The sequence below is a fragment of the Mirounga leonina genome, unplaced genomic scaffold, assembly GCF_011800145.1.
Source record: "Mirounga leonina isolate KUSES-001 unplaced genomic scaffold, KU_Mleo_1.0 Mir_106, whole genome shotgun sequence".
Taxonomy (NCBI): Eukaryota; Metazoa; Chordata; class Mammalia; order Carnivora; family Phocidae; genus Mirounga; species Mirounga leonina.
Genome location: NW_023270232.1, coordinates 5,996,801 through 6,016,052, shown reverse-complemented (window position 1 = coordinate 6,016,052; position 19,252 = coordinate 5,996,801). Strand labels below are relative to the sequence as shown.

The 19,252-nt window shown below is 54.2% G+C and overlaps 1 protein-coding gene across 1 annotated transcript in view; it reads right to left on the bottom strand.

Annotated features, from left to right (window-relative positions):
* The window catches only part of LOC118017824 (A disintegrin and metalloproteinase with thrombospondin motifs 14-like), a gene marked incomplete at its 5' end in the record, with an annotated part of 71,522 nt that overhangs the window by 27,842 nt on the left and 24,428 nt on the right, over nucleotides 1-19,252 (bottom strand). Inside the window, 4 exon segments of the mRNA XM_035016084.1 lie at nucleotides 1,206-1,311; nucleotides 1,927-2,074; nucleotides 2,784-2,867; nucleotides 16,388-16,578. Of these exon segments, the coding sequence (XP_034871975.1) occupies nucleotides 1,206-1,311; nucleotides 1,927-2,074; nucleotides 2,784-2,867; nucleotides 16,388-16,578 (529 nt within the window).

The window sequence follows — 19,252 nt, the reverse complement described above, 5'->3', positions numbered from 1 at the left end:
ACAGAGCTTTGTGCGTGGTACACACCTACCATAGCGATGGTTTAAATTGTAAAGTCTGTTTTGTATCATTCGTACTGAATGCCAAAGCCCAGAGGCTCTAAATTCTCAAATACTCCCAGGTGGCTGCGTCTGGCCTTGACCACCAGACAGACACATGGACCTCTAAGGCTGTCCTTGTCTCTCCCCAGCGAGAGCCTCTGCTACATGAAGAGTGGAGCACCGCCCCCCCCCCGCCCCGCCTCCCACACACAGGAGGACAAACCCCCAGCTCTAAAATATGAGGCACCATGGGCTTCCGGGAAAGGAAGGGACTCTTGAGGTTCCCCGCGTGCCAGTCAGGAGGGAGCTGGGGCCCCAGCGAGGGGTGGAGCTTGCATGGAGTCCACAGGGGCCTCCTGGGCAGATAGGGCTGGTGTGGAGAGGCGCGTGGCAGACAGCAGGTGCCAGACCCCTCCAGGCTGGCCCACCCCTCTCCTTCCCAAGTCCTTCACCTGCAGGGGAGGGGCCGGGAGTGTGTCCCTCAGTTCTGCCCAGTGGGGGGACGAGGCCGGCAGGCATGATTGTAACATGTGCGCGTTACCAAAGGACAACCTGGATGACAGTGGCACATTTGCTTTCTCCCGGAATGTAGCTTCTCTGGCCTATTCTCCACTACAGTCCATTCCTACCACAGGGCCTGGTGCACAGTGGGTGCTCAAGAAATACTGGTTGAATGAATGAATGGATATGCTCTAAACAAAATCCAGGTCCAGAGACCAAGCAAGCCGGCTGCCAGCCTGGCCCGAGGCCTGAGCCCATGAGCGCCTGTTTACGATGGGCTCAGGCCAGCGCTGCAGCAGCTGTTTGGGCTGGAACGGCTCTTGGGAGGGCCTCAGGTTGTGGATGGGATGAGGGATAGAGGCCATCCAGAGAACAGACCCCTGCCTATGATGGGACACGGCATCTACCTGCCCAAAGGCGGGGCCACATCTGGTCCTCCATGGCCCTGGGATGTGGGGGCTGGACCCAAGGCAGGCCCAGAATTGCCATCTGGGCCCCGGGGCTCCTTCCCCATCATGGCTGGGCACACTGCATGGGCAGCTCCTCTGGCATCTCCCAGGATGGGGGGGTGGGAGCCCAATCTGGGATTAAGCCACCCACACCCGCAGAATTCCTCGGAGCTCCCAGCGCAGCAGGCCCTCCCGGCGACGCTTATGCACACTTACACATGGCCAGTCTCGTGGGCCACCACAAAGGCCGAGGAGAAGCCATCCTCGTGGTTGAGGGTACAGCTTCTCAGGGGGTGGCACATGCCAGTGACAGGTGCATACCCTGCCGGGGAGAGGGAGAGAGGGCAGACAGAGGTCACAGGAAGGTGAGGCAGGACTCCGCGAGGTCTGTGCACAGCCAGCCACTGAAGGGACATGCTGACGTGGTCACTGTCAGAGGGTGTCTGGAGGAAGGAGGATCTTTGCAAAGTCTGTCCCCCTCCCAATAGCAGAGCAACCTGAGCCAAATTCTCCCACATCCTAAAGCTCTACAGCTCCCCTCAGGGCCTACAGCTTCCAAGCCTCTGTCACCCCCTCCTCTGATCAAAACAGTAAGATTTCCAGATACCCCAAGCCTGTGCACACCCGACTTCCATGCCATGTCCCTCCAGCCAGCCAGTCAGTTGGTCAGTCAACAAACACACGCCATTCCCAGCCACTGGCAGGCTCAACCAAGACCGCAGGGACCAGAATGGGGACCCATTCACTTCCCCTGGTCCCCCAAGCTTGCCCACCTGTGCGGCCAGGTCCTATCTCCAGAGTCCCAGGACTCTCTCTGTTGACAGGGAACCTGGTCCCTCAAACCGCCTTGGGGTGGCTCCAGAGAGCCCGGCCCCGAGCCTGAGCCTCTGCCCTGCAGCTACACACCTGGCCCCAGCTAATACAGTACCTGGCGTACCTGAGGGCCCGAAGTCCTGCCGGGTGAGGAAGACCACGTGGTCATGGTGCTCTGCGTGGCTGGGATCCTGGCGCTGCTGAGAGTACGCCCAGCGACACACCTGCTCCAGGCTGCGAGAGGGGTTCCCACGCTCGATCAGGCTCAGAGACTGCGGGGGCCAAGAGCATCAGCAGACGGGCGATCACCAGAGTCCCCAGACTGCAGGGGGCACCCATCGCTCCCCTCCCACCGGCGGAGGACACTGAGGCCCGCGGGACTGCACGGACTGTCCCCGAGGAGCCCTGACTCCAACTGCTGGTGCACAGCCCTCCCACTTTAGGGAGTGTGCCGGGACACCTGTCTGCTGAGAACTCAACACACATTCTCTTTCATCCCTCAACTGACTTGCAAGACAGGTGTTGTGCTGAGTACTTCTTCTAGGCTTTATGTTCACGGTCTCATTTTATTCTCACGATAGCCCCTGGAGGAAAGTTCTGTTGCTACCCCCATTTGGGGGAGAATAAGAGACCAGTCTAAGATTGCAGAGCTCAGGGCCCCAGCGTCCAAGCAAAGCAGGACTTGGCTCGGTCACTGCCCCACTCTGAGCCCATCTCCACTTCGGTTCCTCAGGAAGAGGGATCTCCAGTTGTAAGGCTGTAGGACTGTCTGCTTACAAGTTTGGAGGGAATCCCTCAGTCCCTGCGTAACATCCCCAAATGCCCCTGAAGCCTCAATTCTAATGGTCTCAGGGTTCTGATTCTGGAAACAAAATGCTTCCTAGACACTGACCAATGGCTCTCCACCCCGCAGCCAGTCCGATGCATCGGCCCCACACCACTTCTCCCTCCAAACCCTGCCTATTGGCAAGGGGGGGTTACCTGTCGGTAGCCGACCATGATCAAGCGGACCAGCGCGATGTTTATGTGGGCCCCCAGGGACTCATCATGGTAAATCTCATCCACCTGCCAGGAGAAGGGAGCATGCAATTTTAGGGGAAGCAAGCATGTGTTAAGAGCCTACCACAGAGCAGATCCTGAGCCAGGTTCCTGATCCATGTTATCCCAATTCATCCTCACTATGGCCTTAGCAGGCAGCCTTCTTATCCCTACTGTACTGATGAAGAAACTGAGGCAGAGAGAGGCAAAATGGCCTTCCCAAGGACACGCAGCTAAGGAGCTGCAGAGCTGGGATTAAAATCCTGGCCCTCCTGGTTCCACCTGTGCACTCTTTCCATGAAGCCAAGTGTGAGGGGGCCCCGGCCTCAAACTCAGCCCTCTGACAAAAACTCATCTTTCCACAGCTGGAAAGAGTCCTTCCACAAATGTCATCCAGTCCAGGTCGCTCATCCTCATGTCCCTGTGTGTACCTCTCCAATCGCCACCGGAATCATCTGCTTTGCAGTGCCCGGGGAACTTTTCCAGGGCAAATCCAAAGGAAAGTACACGAGGGTCTTAGAAATGCAGAGTCTCGGGCCCACCTCCCAAGTCAGAGTCTGCAATGTGACCACAGTCTCCAGGGATTCTCAGCCATGGTCAAGTTTGAGGAGCATGGCATTGGGAAACTCCTTTCTTCCATAGGTCCAGGGACCCGGGGGGCCGTGCCAGGCACAGTCCACCAAAGAATGCTGTCCTCCCCATTCCTCTAATCAGGATACCCAGGAACAGTGTCCATGACAGATGGACAAGCCTCAGCCTGTCCACCCCCAAGGACAGGGAGGTCACTCTCCCCTGAGTGTCCATCTCCTGAGGATGCCCCTTGAACAATTCCAGCTTTTTTAACTAACTTTTTTTTCTGAATATAAAACATTTCACCCTATAAACTTTGAAAAGTACAAAAAAAGGTGGAAGAAGAAAATCGACCGTCTGCCAGATAGATGTAGGATAACCAGTTACCGTGCTTTTTGCCGTGTGTGTGTGTGTGTGTGTGCATACGTGCGTGGGCTCATTTTACAAAACAGTAATCATACTGAATATACTGTTTATATGTTGTTTGTTTTGTGAAACAGTATTCCGCATATTTAAAAGCATCATCTCCAATGTCTGTGTGTGATGGGCCACGACTTACGTAACTAATCGCCTCATTGAACGTAACCCCAGAGAGGAGTGACTTGCTTAGCAAGTCAGCGTCAGCACGCAGCACTGGTAAAGCAATGCAGCTACTGGGGCCAGAGTCCCGGGTTCAAATCCTACCTCTGCCCTGGATTCTGGGTGGCTCAGGGCACACCAGGCAACTCCTTAGGACCTCTGTTTCTGTCCCTATAGATGCGGATCATAATGGCCGTCATAGGGCTGGCACATGGACATCTCATGCCAACTCCGCATCTGGGAACAATGAGTGGGCCACACACCAGAGAGGCAGAAGTGGATCCCAGCCTCTGACTCCTGGCCGCACGTCTTCCCAGGACCTGGAGGGCGTTTCATACATGGCCCTGTTCTCCCTGCTTCCATCTCTCCATGCCCTGCAGCCTATGAGCAAAGTAACCAGCCGACAACCCACAAAGGGACTGCTGTCTACCCAATAGAGAGGAACAGAGCTGCCAAGCCTATATGTGAGGGTCCCACAGGGAGGGGAAAGCCAGGAGGCGACTGGAGGCCTGTTCCCGGGCCGGCCAAACACAGAGCAGGCTATGGCCACAGAGCCTGGCAGCCGAAGCTGTGTGCACCATAGGGCCCCCACCGGCTCCCCCGGAACAGGAAGCTACCCTAACTCGGGAGCACGTGGACTTCAGAGCACCCTGTGTCAGGCTTCCTTCCGCCGGGGCCGACCTGGCACCCATGTCTGGACCCAACAGAGACCAAAGACCAGTGCCTGCTGCGAAACAGCAGGCCCCCCAACACCCCAGCACAGGGAATGACGGGAAATCCAATGGGCGGAGGCACTTCCTTCCACACTCCTCCACTCCCCAGCACACATCACGGGGGCAGAGTGCCCAAATGTGGAAGGAGATGACGTCCTTCTCAACCTATGTGTCCCGACTTATCCTAAGAGAACCGTGTGGTGGAAGGGGTGCTCCATGGCGGTGGGGCCACACGCATTTTCTCCCTAACAGAATTCCAACCTATGAATTCTTTGCTCTTCTGCTGAAATAATCATCCACCTGCTGCAGGATAACTCTTACATAACCTTCACATCTCAGCCCCTCCAACTCAGAATGTGGCCTTCCTTCTACATGGGGTGTGGCAGGCGTCTCAGACCCCCTGATGTGCCCTGCAAGCACGCAGACCAAAGATGGGGTGCTAAGCAAGGCATGCTTTACACAGTCACATCTGCGCCCCACATGGACACATATAAACCCACTGGTTGCCCCCGGGGCAGGAAAAGAGAGCAGTCACTGGAATGCTTGGGTAGAGGTATGTGCAGAGCCCCTGGGCATCTGGAAATTCCCAGGGCCATTGTCTTCCTGCTCTGTCTCTCTCCAGAGTGGGTCAGGAAGATTGCTGCCAGAATCTGGCCATATCCTTTATTGCTGTCTCCACACTCAGCAGGCCAAACCCACCCATCAAAGCCTCCAGCGACTCCTGCTCCCATGGCTGGCATCTCCAGCGCAGGACACTGGGAGGTCCTCACGGTGGGACTGGGGAGAAGGCTGCCACCCCTCAGAACAGGAGGTAGAATGAGAGCCCAAGTGTCCAACACTGGTGGGGACTGAGTGGGGCCTCCTGATGCCACCTCCCACTCCTGGGTGACTGGCCTAAATGTAATACTGAGCAAGCAGAAAGGGACAGAGACAAGGTCTCTCCATCCAGAGAGACCTTGCTCAGCACAGCACAGCACTCTGAAATAATCTAGCAACCAAATGCTTCAGGTGACTGGTGGACCCAGACCCCAGGAGTTGGGGGTAAAGGAGATGGGGTATACATAGGCCAGAAGGGTCAGGGAGGGCTTGCTGGAGGACCGAGAATGAGCCTCGCCCAAGAAAGTCATGGGACCTTTGGAGGAGATGGGCAGAGGTTCTGTGCAGGGGAGAGAAAAGCAGGAATCCTGGAGCCATCAAGAGAGCCCCGAGGCCGGTGGTAATCCGGGCAGCTGAGGCAAGCCCCACCCAGGATGGGGAGTTTCTTCCCAGCCCCTGCTCACACACTCCCCAATGCATGCATGTGCTAGCCCGTTAGAAAGTTCTGGGTGTCATGAACCCCATTCAACCTGCCTGTCTGCTTCCCCCACTGGCCTCAAGTCTCTCTCTGAAAGTCCCATTGAGCATAGCTGCTCCGTTCCTGGGGTGAGACGGTGGCCACAGTCTCTGGGAGACTTCTCCCCATGCTCACGTCAGTCACATGACTTCCGGGTGGCAAGAAGAGAGAGGACGGGGCCACTTGCCAAGGAAGGGCCATCTGGTTAGGAGTAGATTTTCAACAGACATTATCAAGGAAAGAAGACATTATCAAGGGAACAGAACCTGAGACAGTTATACAGACCCCATCAAAGGGTCTGTAGCAAAGGAAGATGGAAAGTGATCCCCAAAAGGTGGCCTAAGGCACAAGAGTGGATGAATAGTTCTGAGGCGTGAGCGATAGTCTAGTCTTTTCTTATACTACATAAGAGTGATAAAAATAAAGTAATTCTAGGGCGCCTGGGTGGCTCAGTTGGTTAAGCGACTGCCTTCGGCTCAGGTCATGATCCTGGAGTCCCAGGATCAAGTCCCGCATCGGGCTCCCTGCTCAACAGGGAGTCTGCTTCTCCCTCTCCCGCTCCCCCCTCTTGTGCTCTTTCTCTCTCTCACTCTCTCTCTCAAATAAATAAATAAAATCTTAAAAAAAAAAAATAAAGTAATTCTATTTTACAACCTTATTCCCTCATTAAAAAAAAAAGGTGGGGTTGGCCCTGCCATTCCACATCCCCTGGTCTGGTCCATCTCTGGGGCCCTGGCATGCTCACGTGCACACACCCTGATCAGCCCTAGCCCTTGAGTAGGACCTTCGGGCTTGGATTCCGCTGAAGCTGTCCTGACCGCTTGCGCAGGCCAAGGAGGTGGCTGGACAGGGCTGCCATGTCCACCCAGAACCGCGGAAGCCGCCTGGCACATGGGTCCCAGCCACAACCGTGAGCCGGGGGCGGAACCACAGCCAGGAGGCGCTGCTACCTGAGAGGCCCAGGACCTCTGGAACACACCCACAGGCGGCTCCCTGACAGGCTCTGGTCTGGCTGTGCTCTCCAGAACCAGCTCTGTCGGCCTCTGCCCTCCACGGCTGCCTCCCAAACGGCAGAAGGCAGGCCTGTGCGCCAGCTCTGGGGAGAGCAGGAATCGCTTCCCATGGGTGTGGGCCCCAGCGTGACAGCCGCCAGACACACCCACAGGGCAGAAAAGAACACTGTGTCTGGTCTCCTTGCTTCCCCACCTCAGCCACGTTCAATGTCATTTGCCAAGATCCCCAGGTTAGGGTTCCATGTCACGTATTGGCTTGGGACGGCCACTGGGTATGTACTAGAAAAACAAGCAAAGGTCAGGACTCTCTGGCCATGGGGAGACAAAACAGAAGAAGGGAGAAACTACACGATAATGCAGCAGAAGCTAGAAACCACTAGGGTTGGAGGAAGAGCTGCTGTTCACTGAACACCTACTATGTGCCAGGCACATGCTGAGGGCTTGCATACAACCTCACATCAACCTTATGGAGAGAGGAATTGTTCCCATTTCACAGGTGAGAAAGCCAGGGTTCAGAGAGGCTGAGTAACTCACCCAGGGCCACCCAGCTGGAAAGTGGGAGGGCTCAGATTTAAACTCAGATCTCTGTGACTCTTAGCCACTATGCCCAGCTGCTTTCCAGAACCAGCCCCTGTGGCAGGCCGGCTGGAGTGGGCTTCCTCTGGCCTGGGAGAGGAGAAAGTGGGTTTCCAAATCCAGTAAAGAGCAACATGGCCAGGCAGGGGGTAGTTGCAAGAGCCCCTTCCCTGTTCTCCTGTAACCCCTGCATGGGCAGGCCTCCTGGCAGGGGGCTGGCTTTGGAGTCAAGCCCAGGGAGCAGGAAGAAGGAAAGGAGGGTCTATTGGGGTGGGAGCTCTGCATCTGTTTTCCTGTCCAAAGGGAGGATCAGACTCTGGGTTACAGCAGAAATGCCTGGGCCTCTGTCTAGGGCTGGAGGGGAGAGCTAGGCCCCTGGGGAGCCCATGGGAGGGCAAATGGCAGCCTTCCCTTCTGGACCAGGCCAAGATGGGCTTCTCCTTGTCCGTGCAGAGACAGGGTCCAGCGCAGAATGGTCCCTGGCCAGCCCTGGGTTCCCACACTGCTAGGGAGCATGGCTCCCGAGGAGCTCTGAGGCAGCATGTCCACCTGCCTGGTCAGCCAGGTGCAGGCAGGTTCCAGACAGGGAGGGGCCGTGCTGGGCAAGCACGACCCCGAGGTCCCAAGCCCACCCCCTGCTCAAGTAGGAGAGGACATGAACTGCCATCAAAGGAGGGGCTGATACAGCCACGGCTCCTGCCCACCTCCCCGCACCCTCCCAGCGACCTGCCCGGAAGGAAGTACTATCCCTTCTTTCCTTTCTAATTAGTATACTTTTGATTTTAGAATAGATTTAGATTTCTAGAAAAGCTGCAAGCCGAGTCTAGAGAGTTTCCAAGGGCCCCACGCCCTGCTTCCCCTATGATTAACACCTGCCATGACCGTGGTACATTTGTCACAGGACTGAACCAACAGGACACGTTATTATTAACGAAAGCCCATGTTTGTTTCAGATCTCCCCAGTTTTCCCCTAATGTCCTTTGTTTCTGCTCCGAGACCACATCCAGGCCCCCAGGTTACATTTCACCACCGCATCCCCTCGGGCTGCTGTAGGGCATTCCCCCTCTCTGAACGTTCCTCAGACTTCCCTGGGTTTTGATGACCCCAACGGTCTTGAGGAACTCCAGTGAGGCATCCAGCAGACTGGCCTTCCATGTGGGTACATCTGATGTTTGTCTCATGGTTAGATGGGGGGCGCGGGCCTAGGGGAGGAAGGCCACAGAGCTGAAGTGCTACCTTCCCCACATGATGTCAGGGCACCTGGAGCCGGAAGGACCTGCCCCTGGCGAGGCTGACCGCCATTGCCTGCCAGGACAGCGTCCACCCCCAGGCCATGCTCTTTGGGACAAAGTCACCGTGCAGAGCCCCTGCTGCAGGAGTGGGAGTTAAAATCCACCTGAGGACGGAGTACCTGCCTCAATTATTCGGAATTCTTCTCCTCCAACCTGTTTATTTATTCTGTCGTTTGTTTATCAGTATGAACCCGTGGATATGGATTTTATACCCTGGGTTATAATTTAATGCTACATTATTTATTTTGTTGCTCAAACTGTCCCAGCTTCGGCCACCGGGAGCTCTTGCAGTTGGCTCCCGTGTCCTTTTAACACACCCTCGCTGTCAGTTATGGGGTGTTTGGGTGGTGTTTGAACACTTCCTTCCTTTCTGGCGCTATGGGAGGCTCATCTTGGACATTCTCCACTCTGGTTCTAAGAGTCAGCCATTCCTCGCAGGAGCTCCAAGGAGCGTGGCACATTACCCTCGTCGTACCGAAGAGCAGGCCCCCGTTGATGGCAGAGCCTGCCTGAGCCAGCAGCCATGGTCGGAGTTCACGTCCAGCCTCTGCCCACGTGCCTTCCCGGGTCACTTTCGGCTCTGAACCCGAACGGAATGGGGGCAGCCCTGCTGGGAGGAGAGGCCTGGCCACAATCACCTGTCCTACCCTTTCTCAGCCCCAGGCCCCAGGACCAGCCCTCTGTTCTCCCAGTCCCAAAGCGTCCAACAAGAGGGGATGCAGCGACTCTGCCGACCAGGCGTCCAGCAAGCACCGCACTGCATGTGTCTAAGACGCTCTTCTTTCCCTGTTTACAATCGCAGCGGGTCAGGGGGCAGTCACAGCGGGTTGTCACCGCCCAGGCGAGCCAGAATCTCACGTTATTCCTGGGGCTTCACAGGACACCACAACCCCTTGCCGTTGCTGACAGTGGACCGTTTGGGGCCCATCTGAGGAAGGGAGGTGAGTCCTGGTTGTCTGAAAACCTCCATTGCCACCTTCCGGTAAAATCAAGAAGGCATCCACTTTTCAAAGCTTGCAGAACAGGTTCCAGCTTGGAGGAAATCCCAAAGATAAGAGTGGGGCACGCCTGCAACATGGCCCATACTCCGGATGGCACAGGGGACAATGCTGTGCGGAAAAGGACACACTGGGATGGCTCTGTGCGGAAAGGGACTTGGACAAGAAACACTCTGAATGGAAGAAGTTAAGGGAATACCTTATTTTCCCATGCTGTCATGTCTATGTATGTACACAAGTAATATATGATAAATATCTAAGTCTCAATCAAGTTAAAAGAGCTCTTCCAAAATGTACAAATAAAAATTCTAAGTGATAAGGAAACATCACTATCAGAATTTAATAGGTAGTACTTTCTTTTTTTTTTTTTTTTAAGATTTATTTATTTTAGAGAGACAGAGAGAGGTGAGCAGGGAGAGGGGCAGAGGGAGCTAGAATCTTGAAGCAGACTCCCCACCAAGCACGGAGCCCAACACAGGGCTCGATCCCAGGACCCCAAGATCATGACCTGAGCCGAAACCAAGAGTCAGCCGCTTAACCAATCGAGCCACCGAGGCACCCCACCTTTTCTGTTTCTTAACTACGCAAAATAATAGAGCATCTGACAATCAATGGGTTCAATTTTGATGAAATATGGTAAGTATGTGTCCACGCATGATGTGTGGACTCCTCTGCGTGTGCGCACCTGATTTGGTACATGTATCTACACACACATCTGTGTTATACACACAGATGACCAGATGTGCGTGCTTGTACACGCACGTGTGTGGAAACAAGCACTCTCTCTGCGCTGGGTGCACTGTGTGGGGTGTGTATCAGTAATCCTCTGCGGCCTGCAGCACAGGATCCCTGCTGTCCATATGGCAACTGAGATGCCTGGCATGAAAGTGCTCTGTCGACCATAAAGCTCTCCCCGCCACCGTGAGGGACGGTCATTATTATTATGGCCCTCCTGCCAGGAACCCCAGCATTTGTGCTTTTGTGAAGCACCACTCTTTGCCCAGGGGGCCTGCTCTGAAAAAGCAAATGCCAGCATGTGGAGCTAACACCTTAGGGCTGGGCGCCTGGCCCCAAGGACCACTCAGGCTGGGGGCGTCTTGTGCATGTAGGATGTTGAGCAGCAACTCCAGGCTCCTCGGGGATGTCAGAAGCATTCCCTCCAGCTGGGATAACCAAAAAATAATCTCCAAACCTTCTTAAGAGTCCCCAGGGAGGCAAAACTGCCCCCGTTAAGAACCACTACCTTAAAGTAAGATGTTTGCTTTTAGTTTTGGTGGTCTCTGGGTGCCCTAAAAAAGCAGTGGAACGCTTTTTAGAGACAAGAGAAGAGAAAGGATTCAAAAGAGAGGGAGGGGGAAGATTTGCATCCTTCCAATGAGCTGGGAGGATGAGCTGTTTGGGAGGCTCACATATCCCCAAACGGAAAAGGGCTGGCAAAGCAACACTCTCTCAGCACGAAGGCAGTTTTTTTGTGGTGTTCCAAACCGGCCTTTATGATGAATATTTAACACAGTTATGTGCCAAGAGAATGCCACTCTCCCAGGCTGAGGCCACCAAGGCCCTGGTCTGACAGCCATCTGGACCATGCTTTCCCAGCAGGGCATCTGAGAAGCCTCAGGAAGGGGTCCTGAAGCAGATGAGAGTGGGGAGGACCCTCTCAGAGACACCAGGCAATGTCTCTCCAGCAACCATGTCCAATGCCTTTGTGGTATCAGCCTGGCCGGGTGGGGTGGAGAGCAAGGTGGGCAGCGAGCCTACCACCGCAAGAGTGGGCTGCCAAGAAGGGTCCGGCTGTAGACTGGCTCAGTGAGGACCGACGAAAGGGCTTCTCTGTCTCCTCACCCTCCCTCTGCTCTGGCTCTGGGCCCTCAGAGGATCCCCCTGTCCAAGGGGGTCCTCACCCCAGAGATTCAGTGTGTCACTCCAGGCAAGGAGAGGGCCCCTGACAGTGCCTGCTTCTCTCCGTGGCCCTGGCTGGCAAGCCCAGCCACATCCAGGAGCCAAGACAAGAGCAGGAAGAAAGCCCAGGGCGAAGCCCCAGAATCCTGACTTGGATATGGGGACCATTTTGGGGAGAGGCTCCTTCCGGGGGCCTGTGATCCTCCTTCTCCCTCCTCCTCAGAGCTACTTGCCCCAGGTTCTACCACAGCAGCTGTGGGGGAAAACACGAACTTCGGGATCAGACAGATCTGGGTTTGAATCCTAACACTGCCGCTTATTAGTCTGAGCCAAGTCACTTGGCTTCTCAGAGCCACAGCGGTTAAAGGAATGCCACTGGCCTAGGCCACAGTGAGGATTCACGGAGCCTGTCTGTGAGGTTCTCAGCCCCATGCCTGACATGTGGTATGTACTGGAATGATACTGTGATATTCGAGAAAGCTCACAGTCCCTGTCTCCGGAGGCTTCCTGCTGGCCCGTCACAGCCTCGGCTGGCTCTGGGGTCCATCTTCTCCTCCCTTACCCACCCTGGTGCCCCTGTCATGCGCTGTTCAGCACTCCTCTCCGTGCCAGAGCCCAGCTACTGCCTGGGGGACCCTCCTGCCACAGCTCTTGAAAGGTCTCTGCAGGCCTGGCTGCCCCTCATTCCTGCGTCCACAACCCTGCAGTGCATGGTGGCATGCTTGCCGGGCCTGCACGCTCTACCTCACCAAACCCCTGCCCCCCACCCCGAGGCTGGCTCAGCTCCAAACCGCTCCAGAAAGCCTCTTCCCCCCAACCCCCCCGCCAGTCCACAGAGATGGCTGCCTCCTCTAAGCTCCTTCAGCACTGCCCCAAAAATATTCCATGGGCTGAGGCTTGTTTTTGTAGCCAGACCAAAGCTTCTAGAATAAGAGTCTGTCTGTCATACTAAGCATACACCAGGCACTCACTACTACATGCTGAATACAACTTTCCCTTATGTCTCAAAGCTCTCAAAACAGTTCCCCTTTAAGCTTTAAGGTAAGTGGCCTGGTACAGATGGGTAAACTGAGGCACAGGCAAATAAAGTCCATCAGGGGCCCACCAGCATGTCAGGAGGAGAGAGGAGGGAGCCGGGCCACCACCTGCAGCTGCATGAATATGTATAGCACATCCCCAGGGTAATGCAAAGGAAAAGTGAGAGGCTGGATGCCCTGAGAGTTGCCAGTGAGCAGGGCCTGATCAGATGGTTCGGAGTGTTTCACTAATGGCTTCGGCCCCTCCTCTGGGGTTAGCACAATGGGACCATACATCCCAGGAACCGGATCTCTCCCTGATCCTACCAGGCCAGCCCTGGTCCCGCAAATCAAGATCAGAAATGGTCGCAGGCTGGCTGGCAGGCACTCCAAGGGGACAGCACAGGGACCCCCTTTTTACTGGCTTCATAAAATCCCTCAGGAAATTAGTGTTTCAAGCATCCCAGCCAAATAAAGTTCCCACACAATGGATGGGCTGAGCTGCTGGTCCCCTGGGAGGAGACCTGCTTGGTCACGTATCCGCTCACCTCCATGGGCCGGAACTCTGCTTAGCTGCCCTCTGCACCTGGGAAATCAGGACCCCCCACTGCTCACATACCCCCTGAGACGGCTGTGGGTCTGCACACAACAGCTCCTCAGCACGGTGAGCCTCCTTCCCGCAGAGGAACAGGCCCGGGGAGGGGGGGGGGGGAGAAGCTCTGCCTCAACTACCCCTTCTGTTCCCACATCCATAGGACAAGCCAGCAGTGAGCAGAAGCAGCAGCCTCAAGCAGCCTTCAGGAACCTCTGGAAGACATTTACTCTTCCCACCTACTTTCTGGTAGGTTGTAAGGAGAAGGAAAGTAGAACCAAGCCTATGGAAAGAGCAGTCTCCAAGGCAGGCCCTCAGGGCACAGTCTTTGGTGAGGATTAAGCAGAGGAGCTCCTGGCCAAGGCTCATGGGTCCCAGGTCATGAGAGCCTGAACTCTTCTCCAATAAACGTCCTCAATAAAGTTCAGGGGACATGGGGAGGGACGCCAGGGAAGGACTACTAGGCGACAGGCCTCCACATTGGGAACCTCAAGAACTTGGTGGCACTTCCCACGCACTCGCCACCACCCTCCATACAGCTCCAGGTCAGAGGGATTGAACAAGACCCTCCTGAACAAATCACATCTCAGTCTGGGCAAGCCTTTGGAAAATGGTTCCAAAAGTATACTTTGCTCTACAGAAAACAATATCTGCTTATATGATTCATCAAAAGACCTCCACTACTTAGTTGCTTAGGATGGTCACATAGCCAGCACCCAGGGGTGTGTCCTGAGCAAGGCTGCTACCCTCCCAGCTCCAGGGACAGGGACGCAGCCTATAAGTCAGACGGGCCGCCAAACTCCCCGCAGTCCACGGGACTGGCTCTCTACCTGGGACCCCGGCCAGGCCTCAAACTCCAAGAATAATTATAATGTGTGCTTTGATGGAAACTGCCTTGTCCACAGCATAGCTTTCGGCCTTATCTGAATCTGATTCCACGGAAGCTAGTTCACAACTGAGAGCTCGGCATATGACAGCAATGCACATTGTCCATGGATGCACAAATTCTGTCTTGTCCTCCACCCTGTGAGACAGCCAATTCTGCTCTCTGTTTGCACCTTCATTTCAAAATTCCTGATTATAAATGTTTCCATTCTTGGGGTTCTCTTTTGAAAGGGTTTTCACATTTGCCTGGTTCTCTCATTAATTGGTGAGTAAAGCAAAACCTTTAACACTTGCCTGTTTTTATTTCTGTATGAGAGTCATGATTTTACCTTTTCCTGAAAATTATCTTTTAGCAAACTGAAAGACTCTGGGACTAAATAAGGCCTGGCTCACAGGGTCACACTCCTGGGGTCTGCAGCCCCCAGTCTGGACCCAGGACCCAGGCTCCCAGCACTTGAGGGCTTCCTAAGGCCTCCCCTGCCCCCTGCCCTGCCCCACCACTCCCATTCTCCACCTGCTGGCTCCAGGGGCTAACCCTGCTCTCCCACTAATGGGATTAGTACTTGGCTTGTGTGGCCTTAGGTTAGGTTAGCAATCTCTGGAGTCTGGGTAGGTGGTCAGGTGCTCTGGGAGTTGGGTGTGTCCATATTCATAGTCATCCTCCCTCCGTGGTGGAGCCTTTGCTCCATGAGTCCCAAACCACAGGTTCCTTGAGGGACAGAAGAATTAATATCCAAACAAAGAGGTGGTGAGGGGGGAAACTTTCAGGCAGCCCTCCCCTCCCTGAGGCTCCTTGTAATTGGATCTGATTTCTTGCCCCCCTTTTCTTTACACCTGCATTGTGGACACAAATCTGCTGCCTTCTCGTTCCCTCTCGGTGGATGCCGGCTCCCTGCCTCTCTCCATATTTACCAATCACCTATCAGGGGACGGGCACTGTGCTATGTGCCCTTGGGGCTCAAAATATAATACATTATATGTTAAAAAAAAAAAAAAGAAGATAGCAGGAGGGGAAGAATGAAGAGGGGGAAATCAGAGGGGGAGACAACCATGAGAGACTATGGACTCTGAGAAACAAACTGAGGGTTCTAGAGGGGAGGGGCGTGGGGGGGGATGGGTTAGCCTGGTGATGGGTATTAAAGAGGGCATGTTCTGCATGGAGCACTGGGTGTTATACGCAAACAATGAATCATGGAACACTACATAAAAACTAATGATGTAATGTATGGTGATTAACATAACATAATAAGAAAAAAATAAAATAAAAAAAAAGTATAAGACAAATACCCCGTCTCAGGACCTCACCTTCAGGCGCTTAGACAAAGAAGCACTTATATACACACAGACAAGAGAGCTGTAAGAACAATGAAGGGAGGCAGGTTTTGTCACCCCACTGATTATCTTAAGCTGGTTATTCTTAAGAAACTGCAGACCTATGAGAAGCTCTGAAAACCCCAGTGGAAGCTACCCTTTTGTAGGAGACATTGACAGGTGTAAGGGAACTATCCATTTGTAAGGGTGTCTCCCTAGCCGTACCAGAAGACGGGGATGATTCAAGCTCCGGAAACTCTTAATCAAGGAAGGCAATGATCTAAATCTACATAACAGCATTTCTGTCCTCAGTGAACACGAAAGGCCCACCTTCAGGGCCTGGGACTCCCCTCCCCCCCCATCCGCGGCAGATTGACAACTAGCTGGCCAGTCTTCCCAGCCTGAGATCAGGTACTTTCTGCAGATGAGGGGTCTCAGGGAGTCCCTGCAACTCCAAGGCCTGTGAGGCCCCAGGCCACACCTGCCTCGGACTCTGAATGCGTCCCAGCACTGAAGCCACTGTCCCTGGGGTTCCAGCTTGCCAGGGGCTGGCACCGATGCCTGGGGGCACCTCGGCACAGGCGTGGGCAGCGGACATCAGCCTCGGCCTGGAGCGGACGGCAGGCCAGCTCAGGCCCGCCTCACAGCTGGGCTGGGGAGCGAGCTGTACGTGCACCTGAAACACCAGGTCCGAGAGAAATCGGCTCTGCTCTAAGACTGGTGGTGCCCCACGCCCCCCACCCCACGCCCCGGGACGCGGGGCCACTCACGATGTTCATGAGGGTGAGGACGTAGTTCTGCACGTGCTCCTTGCCGTGGAAGCGCACCACCGAGTCGTCTACCACCAGCAGCACCTCGATGCTGTAGCTGCCCGCCTTCACGTGCCGCCTCTTCCGCTCCCCATCGCCCAGCTGCTCCCCCACCAGGCCCAGCAGGTTGGGGAGGTCGCCCAGGCCGAAGGCTGCCAACCAGGATGGGAAGAGAGACAGAGGTCAGACCCACAGGAGAGGCTATGGCTTGGACCCTGCCCACCAGCCCCCTCTGCCCCATCACGTGGGCTCTCTTCCTGCCTCTGGAAGCCAACTTAGCATGAGGGTTCGTGCCACACCACTGAATTTGGAGGCACAAGCCCTTAGCTGGGCACCAGGCCATGGCTGAGTCTCTGAGGCGATGAACAGCAGAGAAGGGGTATCTTGCCGGAAGTCATGAGCCTAGATCCCAGTTCCCACTCAGCACTATCTCCCCATGTGCTCTAGCCCGGCCCATTCACCCCTGCAAGCCTTCCCCTCCCCTCCTGTGACTCAGAGATGAACCATCCTTGATCTCTTATCCAGGAGCTGGCTATAAAAATCAAAGGTAGCAGTGGGTGGAAACCTCTCCCTAAAGGGAAAAAATCATGGTGTTACTGCAGTCCTATGCAGGAACCCCTGGAGTATGTCCCCCCCAAATCCCTCCCCATCACTGCCAGCAACCCAATGTCACCATCACCGCTTTGCCTTTTTGGCAAAATGCAAAAATACTTATTTAACTAGGATTCATGAACTTGTATGACGTAATCTAGGAGTTGTCAAACTTTTTCTGTAGGGGACCAGATAGTATTTTTAGCTTTGTGAGTCATATAGTGTCTGTCTCGGTGATTCAATTTGGCATACAAGTGGCCATCGACAATATATAAGCAACAAGTATGTCCATCTCAGTAAAACTTAAAATCCAAAAACACGTGGCGGCCTTAGTTTGCTGACCCCCAATCTAATCGAATCCAATCCAATCCTTACAACTCTCAGGTTCCTGTCCCCAATATACAGGTCAACAAACTGAGGTCCAGAGTAGCTTGTCCAGGTCTGTCCAAATCAAGGGAGCAGGCTTGGAAACATCACCATCGGTGCTGCTCCCGAGAAAGGTAGCCCCCAAAGCAGTTATCAGTCATCTACACCCTAGTCTGAAAAGACTGGAGCAACATTTGTTGGGGCAGTGGAGTTAAGGGTTTCTGAGGACACTGTGGGAAAAACGAATGAAGGGGAGCAAAATTTGCCACCCTAAAATATGTCTCTGTGGCACAAGGATTATTTTAGACTAATTTTTAAGAAATGGCAGACACAGGAAAAGCTCTAGAAATTGCATAGGAGTGAGCCTTTTGTAAGAGACGTTTTCATGTAGAAGGAAAATCTCCATTTGTAAGGGTGTCTCCCTGTCTGTACCAGGAAAAGGAGGATGACTCTAAATCTCGGGAAATTCTTATCAATAAAGAAGGAAATGACTTAAATCCACATAACCTTCCCCTTGTTTACTGTGCTTTTCTTGGTAACCTCCCATAACTCACTCCTCCTCCCCACCCACCAACATCGTCTTTTGTCTTTAGCTGGAGATGTTAAGGTGGTGGCTTGGACCATTTGAGGGAGTTACTCAGTTTCCCTGGGCCTCTTCCACATATACAGGAGGTATCCATGTAGTTCAACTTCTGTTTATTTTATTCTTGCTAATCGTTTATTACAGGGTGCCTCAGCCAAGAACCTAGAAGAGTAAAGGGGAAATTATTCTTCCTCCCCCACACTAAGAAAGCAGGATAGGAGCCTGGGGGTCTCTTGAGAAGGCTTCAAGCCTTAACATTTCATGATTTCCCCACCATCCTACCCTGAAGTTCTGATACTTGAACCACTGATTTCTAAGAATATCCAGTTATGCAAGAATCTCCCAGAGTGGGACAGGAGCTAAGGACAGGAAAATGCCACCAAAGCATGCCCAGTGTGTATCAAGGGGTATGGCCGCAGGAGGGGCGCAAACTTATTAGGTGGGTGTGTGATGAAGGTCCCCTGCCTTTCAGCCCACTGCCTGCCCCAGATGACAGAGAAGGAACCAGAAGGTAATAGTATGATAACTTCAAGGCCTACAGGAAGACTGACTAGGGAAGGCTACCACACCAGAGCCCCAAACCAGAACTGGGGAGTTGACAGAAGCTTCTGGAGGAGGGGACGTCTAAGCTGGGCCAGACAGGGAACAGGAGACAACCTGCTGGAACACGGGGAACAGAGGGTCCCGAGCAGAGGGAAGTACACCGGCAAAATCCACTGTGAGCAAGTGTAGGGTGACATCAGCCACAGTGTGGGTGACCCTCATGGAGGGTTCCACGGGTACCTCAGCAGAGACCCAAGTTCTGCCTCTCAGCTCTATCGACATGGATCCTTCAGGAACTAAAATCTGAGGACAGGGCAACAGGGAACCATGGGACTCTGCTACTGTCTCTTTTTATCATCCCTTCAGTTAGTGGCCTGCAAGCACCAAGGAAGGAAAGCACTAGACTAAAGGGTTGGAAAAACGTGTGCCCACTGGCCCACTTGGGAAAGCAGAAACGTGTGGCCAGCCCTCGGAGTGATGCACAGGCTGGTGACCGTGGCTCAGGCCACCGTCACCCTCGCTCAACCTGGCGCCCGAGCCCAATGGTGAGTACAGCAGCCCAGAGACAAATGCCTGGGAGAGAGGAGGGGAGGAGAGGGGGCAAGCATTCTCTCCATGGAGCAGGGAGACTAAATGACAGTCACTCCCAACACATGAGCAGGGCCCGAAGGTTTACCAACTGCAAGTGAAATGTGCAGCTTGACCCCTTAGAGCTCTCCCAGCCAGGTCTGTCAAAGGGAGGC